Genomic DNA, 15,482 nt, shown 5'->3' on the forward strand with positions numbered 1-15,482 from the left:
ATGTCATATATACTGGCTGTTAAAGAAATCATATCTGAAGTTTTTCAGAATTGTATTGTCTAATCTGTAAATAGCTTCAATTGTGGGTTTTTGGGGGCTTTTTTTTTTTTTTTTTGGTGACAAGATAGGATGTGATTTCCCCCCCGCACACTACTCCTGAACACTTTTTAGTTTTTCTCCACATGAGTGCATGTGCAGTAGTGAAGGATCTGTCATCATTGCCATTATATCCTCTTTGAAGTGGATGAAACATGCAGAGACAGGAAGTGCAGGGAGGAAGGGGGAGCATTATCAGGGCAATAATTTTGTTCGCAATTAGTTCTGCTGATGTTTTTGGTTAGAGATTGTCAAAGCACAGTATTTAGTTTTGACAACTTTTGTGTGCCATAACCAAATATTTTTTGTTTTTGAGAAAATGCTGATAAATTAGGGTATGCTCCTCCCTTTAAAAAATGGGGTTAAGAGGGGAGAAAAATAGGTCAGGTTACATACGTAAATAGAAATGGCTTAATGATACTTTAGCACAATCCACTAAGAGAAATGTTTGAAATCAAAACTTTTCAGTGGTGTGAATACAGACATCAGTAGTGTGCGTGAGAGGTGGAAAGTGAAATTGCTAGTCTAACTTTGGTAATCAAGGTGAGTGGAATGCAGAAGGTAAATATCAGTCATGAAAAATTATCGCTATTTCAGTTTTAATATTGTAATTTAAGGAGTTACCAGCAGTGGTAATGGTTAAAATAGTTTGGCCACATTTTTCAAAGCTGAGTGCTTATAGCTCCACTTTTAAAACTGTGTTTAGTGCTCATAATGTTAGCTCCTAAATCTACATGTAGGCACAGGAGCTAACATCATGAGCATCTAGGCTTGAAAAATGTTGCTTACTATATTTATCTTTTTGGTATCCTTTTCTTAAGCTGGACCCTAAAGTATGGTCCTGTCTTTTTTGGTTGTAAGGAGTGGTGGTTGAATGATGGTTAATTTCAAAAGTGCAAACTGTATGTATGCAGTACAGTAAAATCTTTTGGTATTTTGGCATAGTATACTGTAATTGTATGAACATTTATAATATGTAAATATCCTTTCATCAGCCATACACGTGGGGATATTTATCTTTTTACAACAGTTCATGAGATGGGGGTAAATAAGGCGCACAGTACTTGCCAGCCCAGTAGGTGTAACTTATAAAATACTTTCATCACACTGAGTAGTCTGTTCAAAAATGTGTAAATTCTGAAAAATGCAAGTCCAGTTTTTCTTCTACCTTTTACAATAAGGCAGTAATGTTTATCACAGTTTAAACAAGTGTTTTAATATTGGTGACACATAAACTTGTAAGCAAGTTCCAAAGTGTATGTGGTGTTTTTAAACTTATTTTTATTTCCTCGAGAGGAGCTTTACCTCAACAAGGCCAGCAAACCCTGCTTCTGATGTGTTTAGCTTGCACCTTAGTGAGCTTCCAGGGGTTTTTCAGTTGTGCTTATGTGATTGGAGAAACAAATCTTTTTACTTGCTAAGAGAGGGCTTGTATGACTATAGTTTGTAAAGTCACTGATTCTAGAGTTGGTTTATGAATTAGTTGAGTGTCACTTATGTTTTCATATATAACAAGCTTAAATTAGCTTTTTTAGCTAATACAAACAAATTCTAAAGTGTTCGTTTTAGTGGTGCAGTTGAGTTTAGTTCTAACAATAATGCTTAGACATTTGATTTTAATAAGTTTAAATATTTTACATCAAACAACCTATAAATAAGAATTTGGGTACAGTAATTCAAAAGTCAACTATCTCAGAGTTAATTTTTCTGTTAACTGTGTAACTAACTTTTTTTCGGAAACTTAACAAACAAAAGAATATTACCTTGACCTAAAGCATTCCATCCTGATCATAAAGTTACCAGTCCTTTATAAAATTGTACTTTTTGATGCTGATGCCAGGTCCAGGACTGATGTTTAGAAAGGTTTACTGCTACTCCAAAGTATTTGTGACCCTATCAGGCTATGCAGTTTATCTTCTTTCATCTTTTCCCCAACATGATTTTTAGCCATCACTATTTTGACAAAGTAATACAGGTGAAGTTTATAATGGAAGTTTTGGTTGGTACATTAATGTTGGTTAAAGGTGTGGGTTTTTATGATATTTCTATACCAGCAAAAGCCCTAATACATGTTATGCAGGTCTCTAGTATCCATACAAATCCTTCTTCTTTAGTCATCATAATAGAATCATATAGTAAACCTGAGCAGTTGGTGTCTGAATTTGCTCAATAATAGCCAGCTTTGATCAGCCAGCTGGCCAGCCAGATAAATCCAGCTTTTACTTTATTTACTGGTGCTAATGGAAGTTTGTGGTACATAATTTTTGGCAGCACACTGGGTTATTTTATGTCGAGAACATATTGCAAACTAGAAGGAATTCTATTAAACTGGAATCTTTAGTGCTATAGTTGTTAGACTTGAATTTACTTAAGGTGATCTTAATGGTTTGCTGGAAAAGGGGGATTATATCAAAGAGCACCCAGTTTCCAAATCTGGGTCCAGTGTTAAGGCTAAAAAGTGAGTGTGTTGTCTCCCTTTGAAAAAACAGATTTTAAGAACGTTTCCCATATGCTGGTGCTAGTTATCAAGGTTAAATTATGGGTCCACTACTTACCATGATACATACTAGTTCTGGGATTCTGAGTTTGCAAAAAGCCCTTTGGAGCAAACATTTTAAGAACCTTGATACTATTGAGATGCTGTGTTTCGGAAGTTGACTTTGTAATATTATTTTGTGGTCAGATTTGATGTATGGAATTACATCTACTCACTTCTGTACTGTGGTGTGAAATATAACTATGATCTAGAAAAGAGATTCTTGAACTGAAGAATTGGCTGGTCACATAGGCTTGCTCCTCCTGCTAATTTGCACCTACCAAATTGCATTAAAAGAAGATAAAAATATATTTTCTTAATTTAGTTTTCCATATAAAGCATTGCTGTAATTACCACAGGGAAGGGAGGTCGTATGCAAGACATCTCTGTATTAATATATGGTTCATGCTATCAAAGTCTGATCTCCTATGCTAAATAATGGAAGTGATTACACTGTCTTTTTAAGTATTATCTACATTAAAATTCTCATTTTATGCAGGAATGGGGTCCCTAGCCTCTGTTTGCCAGAAGCTGGGAATGAGCGACAGGGGATGGATCACTTGATGATTACCTGTTCTGTTCATTCCCTCTGGGGCACTTGGCACTGGCCACTGTTGGAAGACAGGATACTGGGCTAGATGGACCTTTGGTCTGACCCATTCTTATGTAATTACAGTTCTTTGAGTAATTGAACATGTCCATCCCACTTCAGGTGTGGGCATGCCCAGTGCACCAGAGTAGGAGACTTTTTTCCCCTTAGTGGTACCTGTTGGGGTGGCACATGTCTCATGCTGTTGTGCAGTGATATAAAGGGCGGCCCCCGATTCTCCTCAGTTCCCTCTGACTGCCCATGATTGGTAGTCAATGCGTGTTTGCTTGCTTTGCAAGTGTTCTGTGTTTCCTAAGAATAATTCTTTATATATACTTAGTGTACTTCTCAGTTGTTAATTAGACCTTTAGTTATTTTATTTAGTTTTGCTTAGATTGTCAGTTCGTACTTGTGCTGGGTGCTGACTGTCAGTATTGAGGCATGTTCAGCCTCCAGGCTTTAAGCCTTGCATCGGCTGCAAGTCTATGCCAATAAGTAACCCTCATTTCAAATGCTGCATGAGAGTCACATCTAGGACCACTGTGAAATCTGTGGACATTTCAAGTCCTGGATCAAAAAGGATAGGAAAGTGAGGCTTTGTCTCCTTCTCATGAGGCCATCTTGTGTCCACCGTCTGAACTGTCCCACTCAGGGCGGGCACCAAGTACTTCTACGCCAGTTAGTGAATGTCTTAACATTGCAGCATTTCCTCTTTCCTGGTAGTGAGGAAGAAGCAACAGACAGCATGCCTCAAAGGAGCCAATCTCTTCCAAAAGATTGAGGTACCCAGTACTGTCTGCCAGCAAGCAAACTGGAGAGCAGGGCAGAGTAACTCTGGAAAGAAGTGCTCCCTGATACTGACTTTGTCACATTCAGGGTTTTTTACTCTAGCACCAGTACCTTTGTCATTGAGGCCTACACCTGCTGTGGTTCTGACCCCTTGAATGCAGCAGCAGCAGGAGAACCTTTTGGTACTGATGATGCCAGAGGCATATGCTGCTGTGCAAGACCTGTTACGTCTCTTGGTACCAGATTCTCCAGCAGCATAGGAGACAAGTTGTCCAGTACTGACTGAACCTCAGACTTAATTGACATACCTACAAGTAAGGTACAGTGCATCTCTGGTCAGGTGACTCTGATTTTTCCTCAGAGGCAGTGGTTTTCAACCTATGGCCCAATCAGCGCACAGCTGTGGCCCATGTGACATCCTCAAGGCCAGGTAGTATTGGATGTGGCCCACAGTGGTAAATAGGTTGAGAACCATCGCTCTAAGGTATGTTCCTATGCCCCTCGCTCCAGGGATAGAAGGCATCACTCTTCTTCCTCCAGAGGATCCTACTCCTGGTAGCCAGCAGTGGTTCTATGGTGATCTGGGGACCGGGATCCTTGGGCTGGTAGAGGCCTCCTTACGCAATCTTTTATAAGGAAAAAGTTTACTGTGTCCACATCTGAAATTTGTGACTTAAAGTAGTGTCGGAATTCCACCTCAATCAAGGAATATACTTACTGATTTTCTTTCCTAAGCCCCATTGTCAAAAGGATGGAGAGACTCCATGCCTTGGATGTCAAAAGGGCATTAGCTTTTTACTTGGACAGAACCAAATTGTTGAGATCAGAGGTCCCCAAACTGTGGGGCATGCCCCTCAGGGGCATGCAGAGGAATGTTCGGGGGGGAGTATGGCTGGGTCCCGGGCCAGCCCCCATAGGAGTGCGCAGTGAGCGCCACCCAGCTCTAGTCCTGACCTTGGCTGACGAACCCGCGCCCGGTGCCCCAGCTACCAGCCCCCTTACCCCTTGCTGCGTCTCCCCCCTCCTGGAACCACAGCCCAGCTTGGGGGTGGGGGGGGACACAGGACAGACAGGTGGTGGGGGCACGAGGGAAAAAGTTTGGGGCCCACTGGTTTATATAGTCATATCTGCTGTTCGTAGCAGTTGCAAACAGAATGAAGAGCCTTACAGTCTCAAGACAAAGGAGCTTGTCATGCATTTCTCCCTGCATATGTATGTGTTATGACATTGCCAATGTAACCCCACTAAGCAGGAGGTAGCACACTTGGCAAGATCTCAAGCAACTTTTGCACCTTATTTTAGCTCAAGTGCCAATATCAGACTGTTGTAGGGCTGCAGCTTGGTCATTGGTGAATACATTTACAACTCTTTTTATGCCATCTCTCAGCATTCCAGAGATGATGTCGAGTTCGGACAAGAAGTCCTTCGGTTCTTGTTCAGGTAGATTCTGAAACCCACCTCTGGTTTGAACTGGTTGTGAGTCACCTGAAGTGGAATGGACATGAGCAATCACTTGAAGAAAAAACTGTTACTAACTATTCTGTAACTGGTCTTGGAGATGTGTTGCACCTGTCCATTCTATGACCATTCTCCTTCCCCTCTGTATAGGAGTCTCTCAGGTAAGAAGGAACTGAGGGAAGTCACGTTCCACCCTTTTGTACCATCTGGTAGCAATATGAGTTGGCAAAGGGTGTATGTGCTGCCCCAACAGATACTGCTAAGGGAAAAATTTCCGACTCTGGTGCACACACCTAAAGTGGAACGGCCATGCAATGCATCACAAAGAACAATAATTATAGAACAGGTTAGTAATCATTTTTTTAAAATTGTTTCTTGGACTGTTCTGAAAAAGTGTTAACTTTGAGATGCAAACGTAGCTTATTATACACTTTGCCTTGTGTAACATATCTCTGCTCAAAACCCACGTGACTTGAATCTGAGCAGTTGTGTCTTTTGTGACTTGGAATCTATCATTGCAGACCACAAGTGTCTCTCTTCTATCAATAAAGCACATGGCAGCTAGGAATTTACTACTTCATTTTGTTTGTCTAGTATTTGAAACAAAGTAGCAGAATGTCTTTTTAAGTGAATATTGGTTTAAGTAATCCATGCCATTTAATATGAAGCCAGAATTAACATAGATATACTTTGTTATCCACTTGGGTTTAGATCTTTAGTTAAAAGGTCAAGAATTTAACTTTTATAAAACTAGACAGCAGCCTCTTGAAGGGTTGCTGTACTTTTATTTTTGATGGGTATGATGTCATTTTCCAATTATACAGCTTAATCTCACTTTATTAGTGTATGAATAAAATCATTTGATTTGTTTTCAGGTTGGTAAAAGAGAAAGTTATGTATGAAAAAGAAGCAAAACAGCAAGAAGAAAAAATTGAAAGAATGAAAGCTGAAGCAAGTGATGATTATGGAATTAAAAAGCAGGTATGTTGTCCTAAAAATTTAAATATATTTAAAATATAACTTATAAAGAAAATTTGAAAGTGACTCTTAATAAAAGAATCTCACAGCTTTTTTCAAACTCAGATGATATGAACACTACACTAAAAGTTATCTTAAATATAAAAGGGCAGTATACAAATGTACACAGTTCTTTGCATTTTTAAATATGTTGCTCTTTCCAGAACTGTTGACTCATAAGGAGCTCAATCCTGCAAGGTACTGAGTGTTCCTGTGAAATAAGCATCCTCATCTTTGAGTTGAGGGTGCTCTGTACCTTGCAGGAATGCTCAGGTTTGAGCCTGAGGAGGGTTTTCCTGCCTTCTGCTTTCTGAATAGTTTAGGTAAACTAAGGCCATGTCTATGCTAGCGATCTTAGAGCGGCACAGCTGTACCAATGCAGCTATGCCACTGTCGGATTGCTTGTGCAGCCTCTCTATGCTGACAGAAGAGAGCTCTCCTGTTAATATTATAATAACCACCAAACCAAGCAGCGGTTGCTGTATTGGCAGGAGAAATTATCCTGCCAACGTAGCAGTGTGCACATGAGCACTTATGCCAGTGAAACTAAGTTGCTCGGGGGGGTTCATACCCCATAGCGATTTAAGTGGTAGTGTAGAAATGGCCAAAATATTTGAGCACAGTTTTCAATTTACAGTGTGTAAGGGTGATTATACACAGATGAAAGCTTTTAACTCTGAGTGCAGATATACAATAACAACTTAACTAAACTTCAGACAAAAAGTGAAATAGCCAGGTACACAGCAATGGACGCACCAATGTACCTGTTGCTATAGAGTTATAGGAGAGCCTCAGACAAGCTGTAGTATAGGTAGACTATATTTTTGTAATATCCTACCTAATAATGATGTTTCTGAATTTTGTGTGTTGGAGGGAATGGTTTGTGTTCACGGCTATGGAATAAAGTTACCAGCAAAGGGGAGGAAAGTGGTATGTACTCTTTCCCCCTCCCAGCCCCCCCCCCCCCTTTTTTTAATCCTATGAATTAAGGCCTGCAGATTTGTTTTGTTTTAAAATGCAGATTTTTTTTTCTGCTTGCTTTTACTTTTATAAATTATAGGAATACAGAGTTTGGTTTTGTGAGCACCTCTGGGATATTCACTGTGGACTGAACTTTCTCAACTTCTAACTGAATGTGTTGAATTTTTAACAGTTTTTTCTCCCAGCATTTCTTAGATATTTGCTTTTCAATAGGGGTGTGTGTGTGTGTGTGTGTGTGTGTGTCTCTCTCTCTCTCTCTCAGGCCTGGTCTACACTACACGTTTAAACCGATTTTAGCAGCGTTAAACCGATTTAACGCTGCACCTGTCCACACAACGAGGCCCTTTATATCGATATAAAGGGCTCTTTAAACTGGTTTCTGTACTCCTCCCCGACGAGAGGAGTAGCACTGAAATCGGTATTACCATATCGGATTAGGGTTAGTGTGGCCGCAAATTGACGGTATTGGCCTCCGGGCGGTATCCCACAGTGCACCATTGTGACCGCTCTGGACAGCAATCTGAACTCGGAGGCACTTGCCAGGTAGACAGGAAAAGCCCCGCGAACTTTTGAATTTCATTTCCTGTTTGGCCAGCATGGAGAGCTCACCAGCACAGGTGACCACGCAGAGCTCATCAGCACAGGTAACAATGCAGTCTCCTGAGAATCGAAAAAGAGCTCCAGCATGAATCGCACGAGAGGTACTGGATCTGATCGCTATATGGGGAGAGGATTCTGTGCTAACAGAACTCCGTTCCAAAAGACGAAATGAAAAAACATTTGAAAAAATTTCCAAGGCTATGATGGAGAAAGGCCACACCAGGGACTCAGCGCAGTGCAGAGTGAAAGTTAAGGAGCTCAGACAAGTGTACCAGAAAACCAAAGAAGCAAACGGAAGGTCCGAATCAGGGCCGAAAACATGACGCTTCTACGCTGAGCTGCATGCAATTCTAGGGGGGTCCGCCACCACTACCCCACCCCTGTCCGTGGATTCCGAGGTGGGGGTGGTAGTCTCAGCCTTGGCTGAGGATTCTGCAGATGGGGAGGAGGAGGAAGAGGAGGACGAGCTTGCGGAGAGCACACAGCACTCCGTTCTCCTCAACAGCCAGGAGCTTTTTCTCACCCAGACGGAATTACCCTCCCAAGCCAGTAGCCAGACAATGAAGCCATGGAAGCGACCTCTGGTGAGTGTACCTTTTGTAAATATAAAACATGGTTTAAAAGCAAGCGTTTTTTTAATGATTGATTTGCCCTGAGGACTTGGGATGCCTTCACGGCCAGTACAGTTATTGGAAAAGTTTAACATGTCTGGGAATGGAGCGGAAGTCCTCAAGGGACACCTCCATGAAGCTCTCCTGGAGGTACTCCAAAAGCCTTTGTAGAAGGTTTCTAGGCAAGGCAGCCTTATTCTGTCCACCATGGTAGGACACTTGACCACGCCATGCATGTAGCAAGTAATCTGGTATCATTGCATGACAAAGCCTAGCTGCGTATGGTCCTGGTGACTGCTGGCATTCAAGCAACATCCGTTCTTTATCTCGCTGTGTTATCCTCAGGAGAGTGATATCGTTCATGGTAACCTGGTTGAAACTCAGGAATTTAATTAAGGGGACAGAGATGGCCTGTTTGCCTGTTGCTTAAAAGAAATCCTTCCTTGCAGGTAGCCAAGCAGGGGGAGAGGATGGGGGGTAATGGTGCTGAGCTTTTTCATGTTTGGCTAGCAGGGATCTTCCCTGCTACCAGCCACGCTGTGGTGGGGAAGGGGGATGATTAGCAGTGATCTTCCATGATACCAGCCACGCGGTGGGGGGAGAGGTAAAGCGATCATCCCAGAGAATTGGATGAGGGGGTGGTTTCTGCTGCTGCATGTTAACAGGAAAGAAGCAGCACTGAACGGGCTTTGCTTGGTATTTGGGAAAGGAGGGCACTGTGTATATGAAGGCTGCAGAAGCCGAAAGACAATGGCTTACCATGGCCGCATGCCAGCTGAATTCTGCTGCCTGGACCTGCGTCTGTGAGATCTCTAACACCAGAGCCGCAGGCACTCAATATTAAGATGCAAAATGCGACCTTGTAGTGAAATCACATGTGCTATGTAAGGTAAATAGTGTTGTTCACTGTGAAAGAGTGTAACCATTGTTCTGTAAAATGTATCTTCTCTCCCTTTTTTACCTCCCTCAGGCAGCTGCAAATTTTTCAAGCCTCCCTATTCCATCTCGAAGGCTATCTCAGATAAGGCAGAGGAAAAAAGACGCGAGACGAAATGTTCTCGGAAATCGTGGAAGTAACCCGCAATGAAAAAGCTCATCTGAATGAGTGGAAGCACGTGGTATCAAATTACAGGAAAGATGTCAGTGAACGTGAGGAAGGAGGGACAAACGTGAGGAGAGGAGAGACGCTCGAGATCAGAGGTGGCGGCAGGAACATCAGAGGTGTAGGCAGGAAGATCAGTGGTGGTGGGATGCAATGCTGGGGCTGCTGCGTGATCAAACTGACATCCTCTGACATCTGGTGGAGCTTCAGGAACAGCAGCAGGGTCACAGAGTGCCGCTGCAGCCTCTGTGTAACCACCCTCACCACTCACCATGTTCCATATCTTCCTCACCCAGACGTATAAGAACGTGTGGGGAAAGGCTTCGTGAACCCGCACGCTCCACCCCCGTGGACAGCCCAACCAAAAGGCTGTCATTACTTTGAAATATTTTTAGTGGCCTTTTCCTTCCCTCCTATCCTCCTCCCAACCCACACCCGGGATACCTTTCAGTTCTCTCCCTCTTTTTATAATGACTTTTTAATAAAGAATACATGATTTTTAAACGATAGTGACTTTATTTCCTTAAGCAAGCTGTAATCGAAGGGGGAGGGTGGGTTGCTTACAGGGAATGAGTCAGTCAAGGGGGAGTTCATCAAGGGGAAACAAACACAGTAGTCACATCGTACCCTGGCCCGTGATGAAACTCGTTTTCAAAGCTGCTCTGATGCGCACCGCTTCGTGGTGTACTCTTCTAATCACCCTGGTGTCTGGCTGCGCGTAATCAGCGGCCAGGTGATTTGCCTCAGCCTCCCACCCCGCCAGAAAGGTCTCCCCCTTACTCTCACAGAGATTGTGGAGCACACAGCAAGCAGCAGTAACAATGGGGACATTGGTTTGGCTGAGGTCTGAGCAAGTCAGTAATGTGCGCCAGCGTGCCCTTAAACGGCTAAATGCACATTCTACCACCATTCTGCACTTGCTCAGCCTGTAGTTGAACAGCTCCTGACTACTGTCCAGGCTGCCTGTGTATGGTTTCATGAGCCATGGCATCAAGGGGCAGGCTGGGTCACCCAGGATAACTACAGGCATTTCAACATCCCCAACTGTTGTTTTCTGGTCTGGGAAGTAATTCCCTTGCTGCAGCCGTTTAAACAGGGTAGTGTTCCTGAAGATGCGAGCGTCATGAACCCTTCCTGGCCATCCCACGTGGATGTTGGTAAAACGTCCCTTGTGATCCACCAGTGCTTGCAGCACCACTGAAAAGTACCTCTTGCGGTTTATGTAGTGGGTGCCCTGATGCTCCGGTGCCAAGATAGGGATATGGGTTCCATCTATCGCCCCCCCATAGTAAAGGAATCCCATGGCAGCAAAGCCATCCATTATGACCTGCACGTTTCCCAGAGTCACAACCTTTCGTAGCAGCAGCTTAATGATTGCTTTGGCTACTTGCATCACAGCAGCCCCCACAGTAGATTTTCCCACTCCAAATTGATTCCCGACTGACTGATAGCTGTCTGGTGTTGCAAGCTTCCAGAGGGCTATTGCCACTCGCTTCTCAGCTGTGAGGGCTGCTCTCATCTTGGTGGTATTATCGCGTTTCAGGGCAGGGGAAAGCAAGTCACAAAGTTCCACGAAAGTGCCTTACGCATGCGAAAGTTTCGCAGCCACTGCGAATCGTCCCAAACCTGCAAAACTATGCGGTCCCACCAGTCTGTGCTTGTTTCCCGGGCCCAAAATCGGCATTCAATGACTAGAACCTGCCCCATTACCAGCAGGATCTTCAAAGCGCAGGGGCCCGCGGTTTGAGAGAATTCTGTGTCCATGTCCTCATTACTCTCGTCGCCGCGCTGCCGTAGCCGCCGCTTCCTCGCCTGGCTTTGCAGGTCCTGGTTCAGCATAGACTGCACGAGAATGCGCGAGGTGTTTACAACGTCCACGATTGCGGTCTTGATCTGAGCAGGGTCCATGCTTGCTGTGCTATGGCATTTGCACAGTTCAGCCAGGAAAAAAGGCGTGAAACAGTTGTCTGCTGCTTTCACGGAGGGAGGGGTGAGGCTGTACCCAGAACCACCCGCAACAATGATTTTTGCCCCATGAGGCACGGATCTCAACCCAGAATTCCAAGGGGCGTGGGAGACTGCAGGAACTATGGGATAGCTATGGGATAGCTACCCACAGTGCAACGCTCTGGAAATTGACGCAAGCCTCGGACCATGGACGCACACCGCTGAATTAATGTGCTTAGTGTGGCCGCGTGCACCCGACTTTATACAATCTGTTTTACAAAACCGGTTTATGTAAAATCGGAATAATCCCGTAGTGTAGACATACCCTCACACTCACAACTTTAAACAGTCTGAATTAAAATCACTTTCAGTCTTAATCAGGCTTCACTTGCATTGTCTCTGGTGTTATAAACCTACCAGTTCTCCAGTTATCCTTAATTTTCCTGGACAAACGGAAGAATAAATGAGACCTTGAGTGTCTAATGTAAAAAAAAGAAGCAGAAAAAAATATTTAAAAACCAACAAAAAACATCCCTTCTCGCTGCCTTTATTCATCATAAAAGGCACAAGTCCAACTCTGTGTTTTTCTCCTTTCCAGGTTATTTCAAAAGAAATATTTAGAATTTGGAAGACATTGCAGCCATTTACTCATACCATCTTAAGAAGTATGATCTCACTGCCTCTGATCACTGATAGAGGTTTTTAGGCTCTACTGAAATAGAAATAAGACTAGTTTCTTTAAAGATTCGTTGACACTAATTGGAACCAGTAAATGCAATCTTGATGCTCAGTGTCCCAATTCATCAGATTATTTGAGAGCGTCAAGGCATTTTCTCACCTACTCTTTGGAAATTGTCATAATTGACAATAATAGCCTTTGAAGCTCTTGCAGTAAAGAAAATGGTAAAGCAGTACTTTGAGGATGTCTTCTGAGGAGCCAGTGACAACAGTTTTTAAATGAATGGCCTCCCTCACTCAGTGAATTTGTCTGCGTGGCTTCTGGGAGCGAGTCTTGCAGCCCAGGTTGACAGACTCGTGCTTGAGGAACTTGGGCTTGCATGCTAAAAATAACTGTGGAGACATTGTTTTGATGTTTGAAATTAAGCTCTGAAGCCCACCCAGAGTTTCAGAGCCTGAGCTCCAGCCCAAGCCATAAAATCCATGTTGCTGTTTCTAGCACACTAGTATGAGCCCAAATAACAGGTTGTTTGACCCAAGCTGCAAGATGTGCACCCAGAAGCTGTGTAGATATACCTTTTAAGGGTCTCAGTACACTATGAAAACGGCTGCAATTTGGTTCCTCAGATGACATCTTCACACAGCTGCTTTAGTGTTCTTTTTTAGTATATACTCACAGCTCTGACAATTTCCAGAGTGAAGTTCTGAAAGACTAGGATACTGAGCACAGTGAATGTGCTTGCTTGTTCTACTAGTCCCTTAGTTTCAAGATACTTCTAGTAGTGAAAAATTTGCTCCAGAATATATATGGGATGGGATTTACATATTTAAAAGACTTCAAGGAAATTCTATTTAGTTATATAGTTATTAAGAACTGGAATTAAACTGTTTATTATAAATAGTTGAGAATTTAGTTCTGTCTTTAATATTTATACATAAGCATACAGGCAAGTCTTGGCAAAGCAGATTTTGCAGCTCCTGGCATGGTTTCTGCCATCCCAATGAGGCTCGTGTCTTGGTTACACTGTTGTGGCCTCCCTCTAGAGGTGCAACAAACAGTCCAGGCTCTCCCATTTGAAGGGCCATCGCTCTTCTGAGGAAAAAAAACTGATGAGATTCTGTACAGTCTCAAAGACTCTAAAGCAGGGGCCGGCAACCTTGCAGAAGTGATGTGACGAGTCTTCATTTATTCACTCTAATTTAAGGTTTTGCTTGCCAGTAATGCATTTTAATGTTTTTAGACAGTCTCTATAAGTCTATAATACATAACTAAACTATTGTTGTTGTATGTAAATTAAATAAGGTTTTTAAAATGTTTAAGAAGCTTCATTTAAAATTACATTAAAATGCAGAGGCCCCCTGAACTGGTGGCCAGGACCCAGGCAGTGTGAGTGCCACTGAAAATTAGCTCACATGCCGCTTTTGGCACACATGCCATAGGTTGCCTACCCCTGCTTTAGAGTATCCCTGAAACCCTTGGGCATTCACACCCCTGCAGTGAAATAAAAGGCATCATTCCATCATCACCAGTCACAGCATTCTCAGGGATATGCCTATCAAGCCCAGGACCTGCCAAGGAGAACTAACAGAGGTTACAAAGTTGCCTACCACCACCCTCTACTTCTGGAGCAGCCTGTTCTTCAAGGCAGGTGGCATCCTCCGAGAGCTCACTTTGAGTTGGTGAAGAGCAGACTGCCAGCTCTAAGAGGGCTATCCTTTTCTTCCCCAGTTTTTGCAAACCACCTGTCTCAACTTCTGTCATTCTGAGGCCCACATCACAACAGATAGGTGGGTCCTAAGCATGGTGGAAGTCAGATACACGTTCCAATTTATTCCTCCCCCATCCTGCCCCCTATCTCCCTTCCCTGTTACTCTTCAGAGATCTTTCTCATGAGGCATTGTTACTGCCAGAGATACAATTGCTTCTCTTTGTAGGAGCTATAGAGGAGGTCCCTCTTTTGTTCGGGGGAAAGTGGTTTTATTCCTGATGCCTACTAATCTTGAAAGCAAAAAGATGTCTCAGGACTATTTTAGATCTAAGTTCCTAAAAATATTGACATTTCAGATGATCACTTTAGTCTCCATAATCCCTTCTGTGGAGCCAGAGGACTGGTATGCTGCTCTTGACTTACAGCGTGCTTACTTCGTGGCAATTCATCAGAGAGATTCACGGTCAGCGGTCTCCATTATTAGTGCACACTGCTCTCCTTGGATCTCTAAGCTGCCCTGCATGTGTTTACAAAGTGTATGGCTGGGGTAGCGGCATTCCTTCAGAAGTCAGAGGTCCATGTCTTCCCTTATCTGGATGACTGGCTGATAAGAAGTCAGTCCAGCACACAGATGTTGTCCAGCATAAACAAAATCTCAGCCACCTTCTTTGCTATCTGCCTGCTGCTCAACACAGATGATTCAGTCCTGTTTCCAGTTCAGAAAACAGAATTTGTTGGAATGATCCTGGACTCAAAAATGGCCAGGACCTTACTACTGTAGGTTTCATGTAATACAAAACCTCATTCTGGACTTTAAGGGTGATCTTCTCACCACTGTGAGAAACTGTTGAAGGCAGCTGGGGCACATGGCAGCATGTGTTTTTGTAGTACAAAACGCCAGGCTGAGTTTCAGACTGCTTCAAGTGTGTTGGCTGTGTATTCACTAAGAAGGCACCACATAGACAGGTAAGTGCATGTACCAAGTTGGATCTTATCCTCCCTAGATTGGTGGACAGACATGTCCAATGTCTGCAAGGGAGTTGCCTTCACCCCACTTCAACAATATCTTACCTTAGTCTTGGATGCCTCAGACCCAGGTGGGAGGGCTCACTTGGGACCCCGGCAGATGCAAGTTTTCTGGTCTACTCAAGAGCTCAGCTCAAAACTCCCCAATGTTTATGTATTGACTATCTGATCAGCTTGCATGGCATTCCTGCCTTACATCAGGGAAAGGGGCTTGTTAGTGCTGACTGACAATACAGCGGCCATGTTTTATGTAAATAAATGGGAAGGGATGCAGTCCTCACTACTCTGCTGAGAAGCAATCCTATTTTGGGACTTCTACATAATCAACTCTACTTCTGAAAGC

At 43.4% G+C, this 15,482-nt stretch overlaps 1 protein-coding gene across 2 annotated transcripts in view; it reads left to right on the forward strand.

The window, feature by feature from the left end:
* The window catches only part of TBCA (tubulin folding cofactor A), a 57,705-nt gene that overhangs the window by 26,756 nt on the left and 15,467 nt on the right, over window positions 1-15,482 (forward strand). For both annotated transcript variants that reach the window (XM_050947133.1, XM_050947134.1), the window contains exon 2: window positions 6,344-6,449. In XM_050947133.1, coding sequence (XP_050803090.1) covers window positions 6,344-6,449 — 106 coding nt within the window. The remainder of the gene's footprint in view (window positions 1-6,343; window positions 6,450-15,482) is intronic.

This window comes from Gopherus flavomarginatus, chromosome 3, assembly GCF_025201925.1.
Source record: "Gopherus flavomarginatus isolate rGopFla2 chromosome 3, rGopFla2.mat.asm, whole genome shotgun sequence".
Taxonomy (NCBI): Eukaryota; Metazoa; Chordata; order Testudines; family Testudinidae; genus Gopherus; species Gopherus flavomarginatus.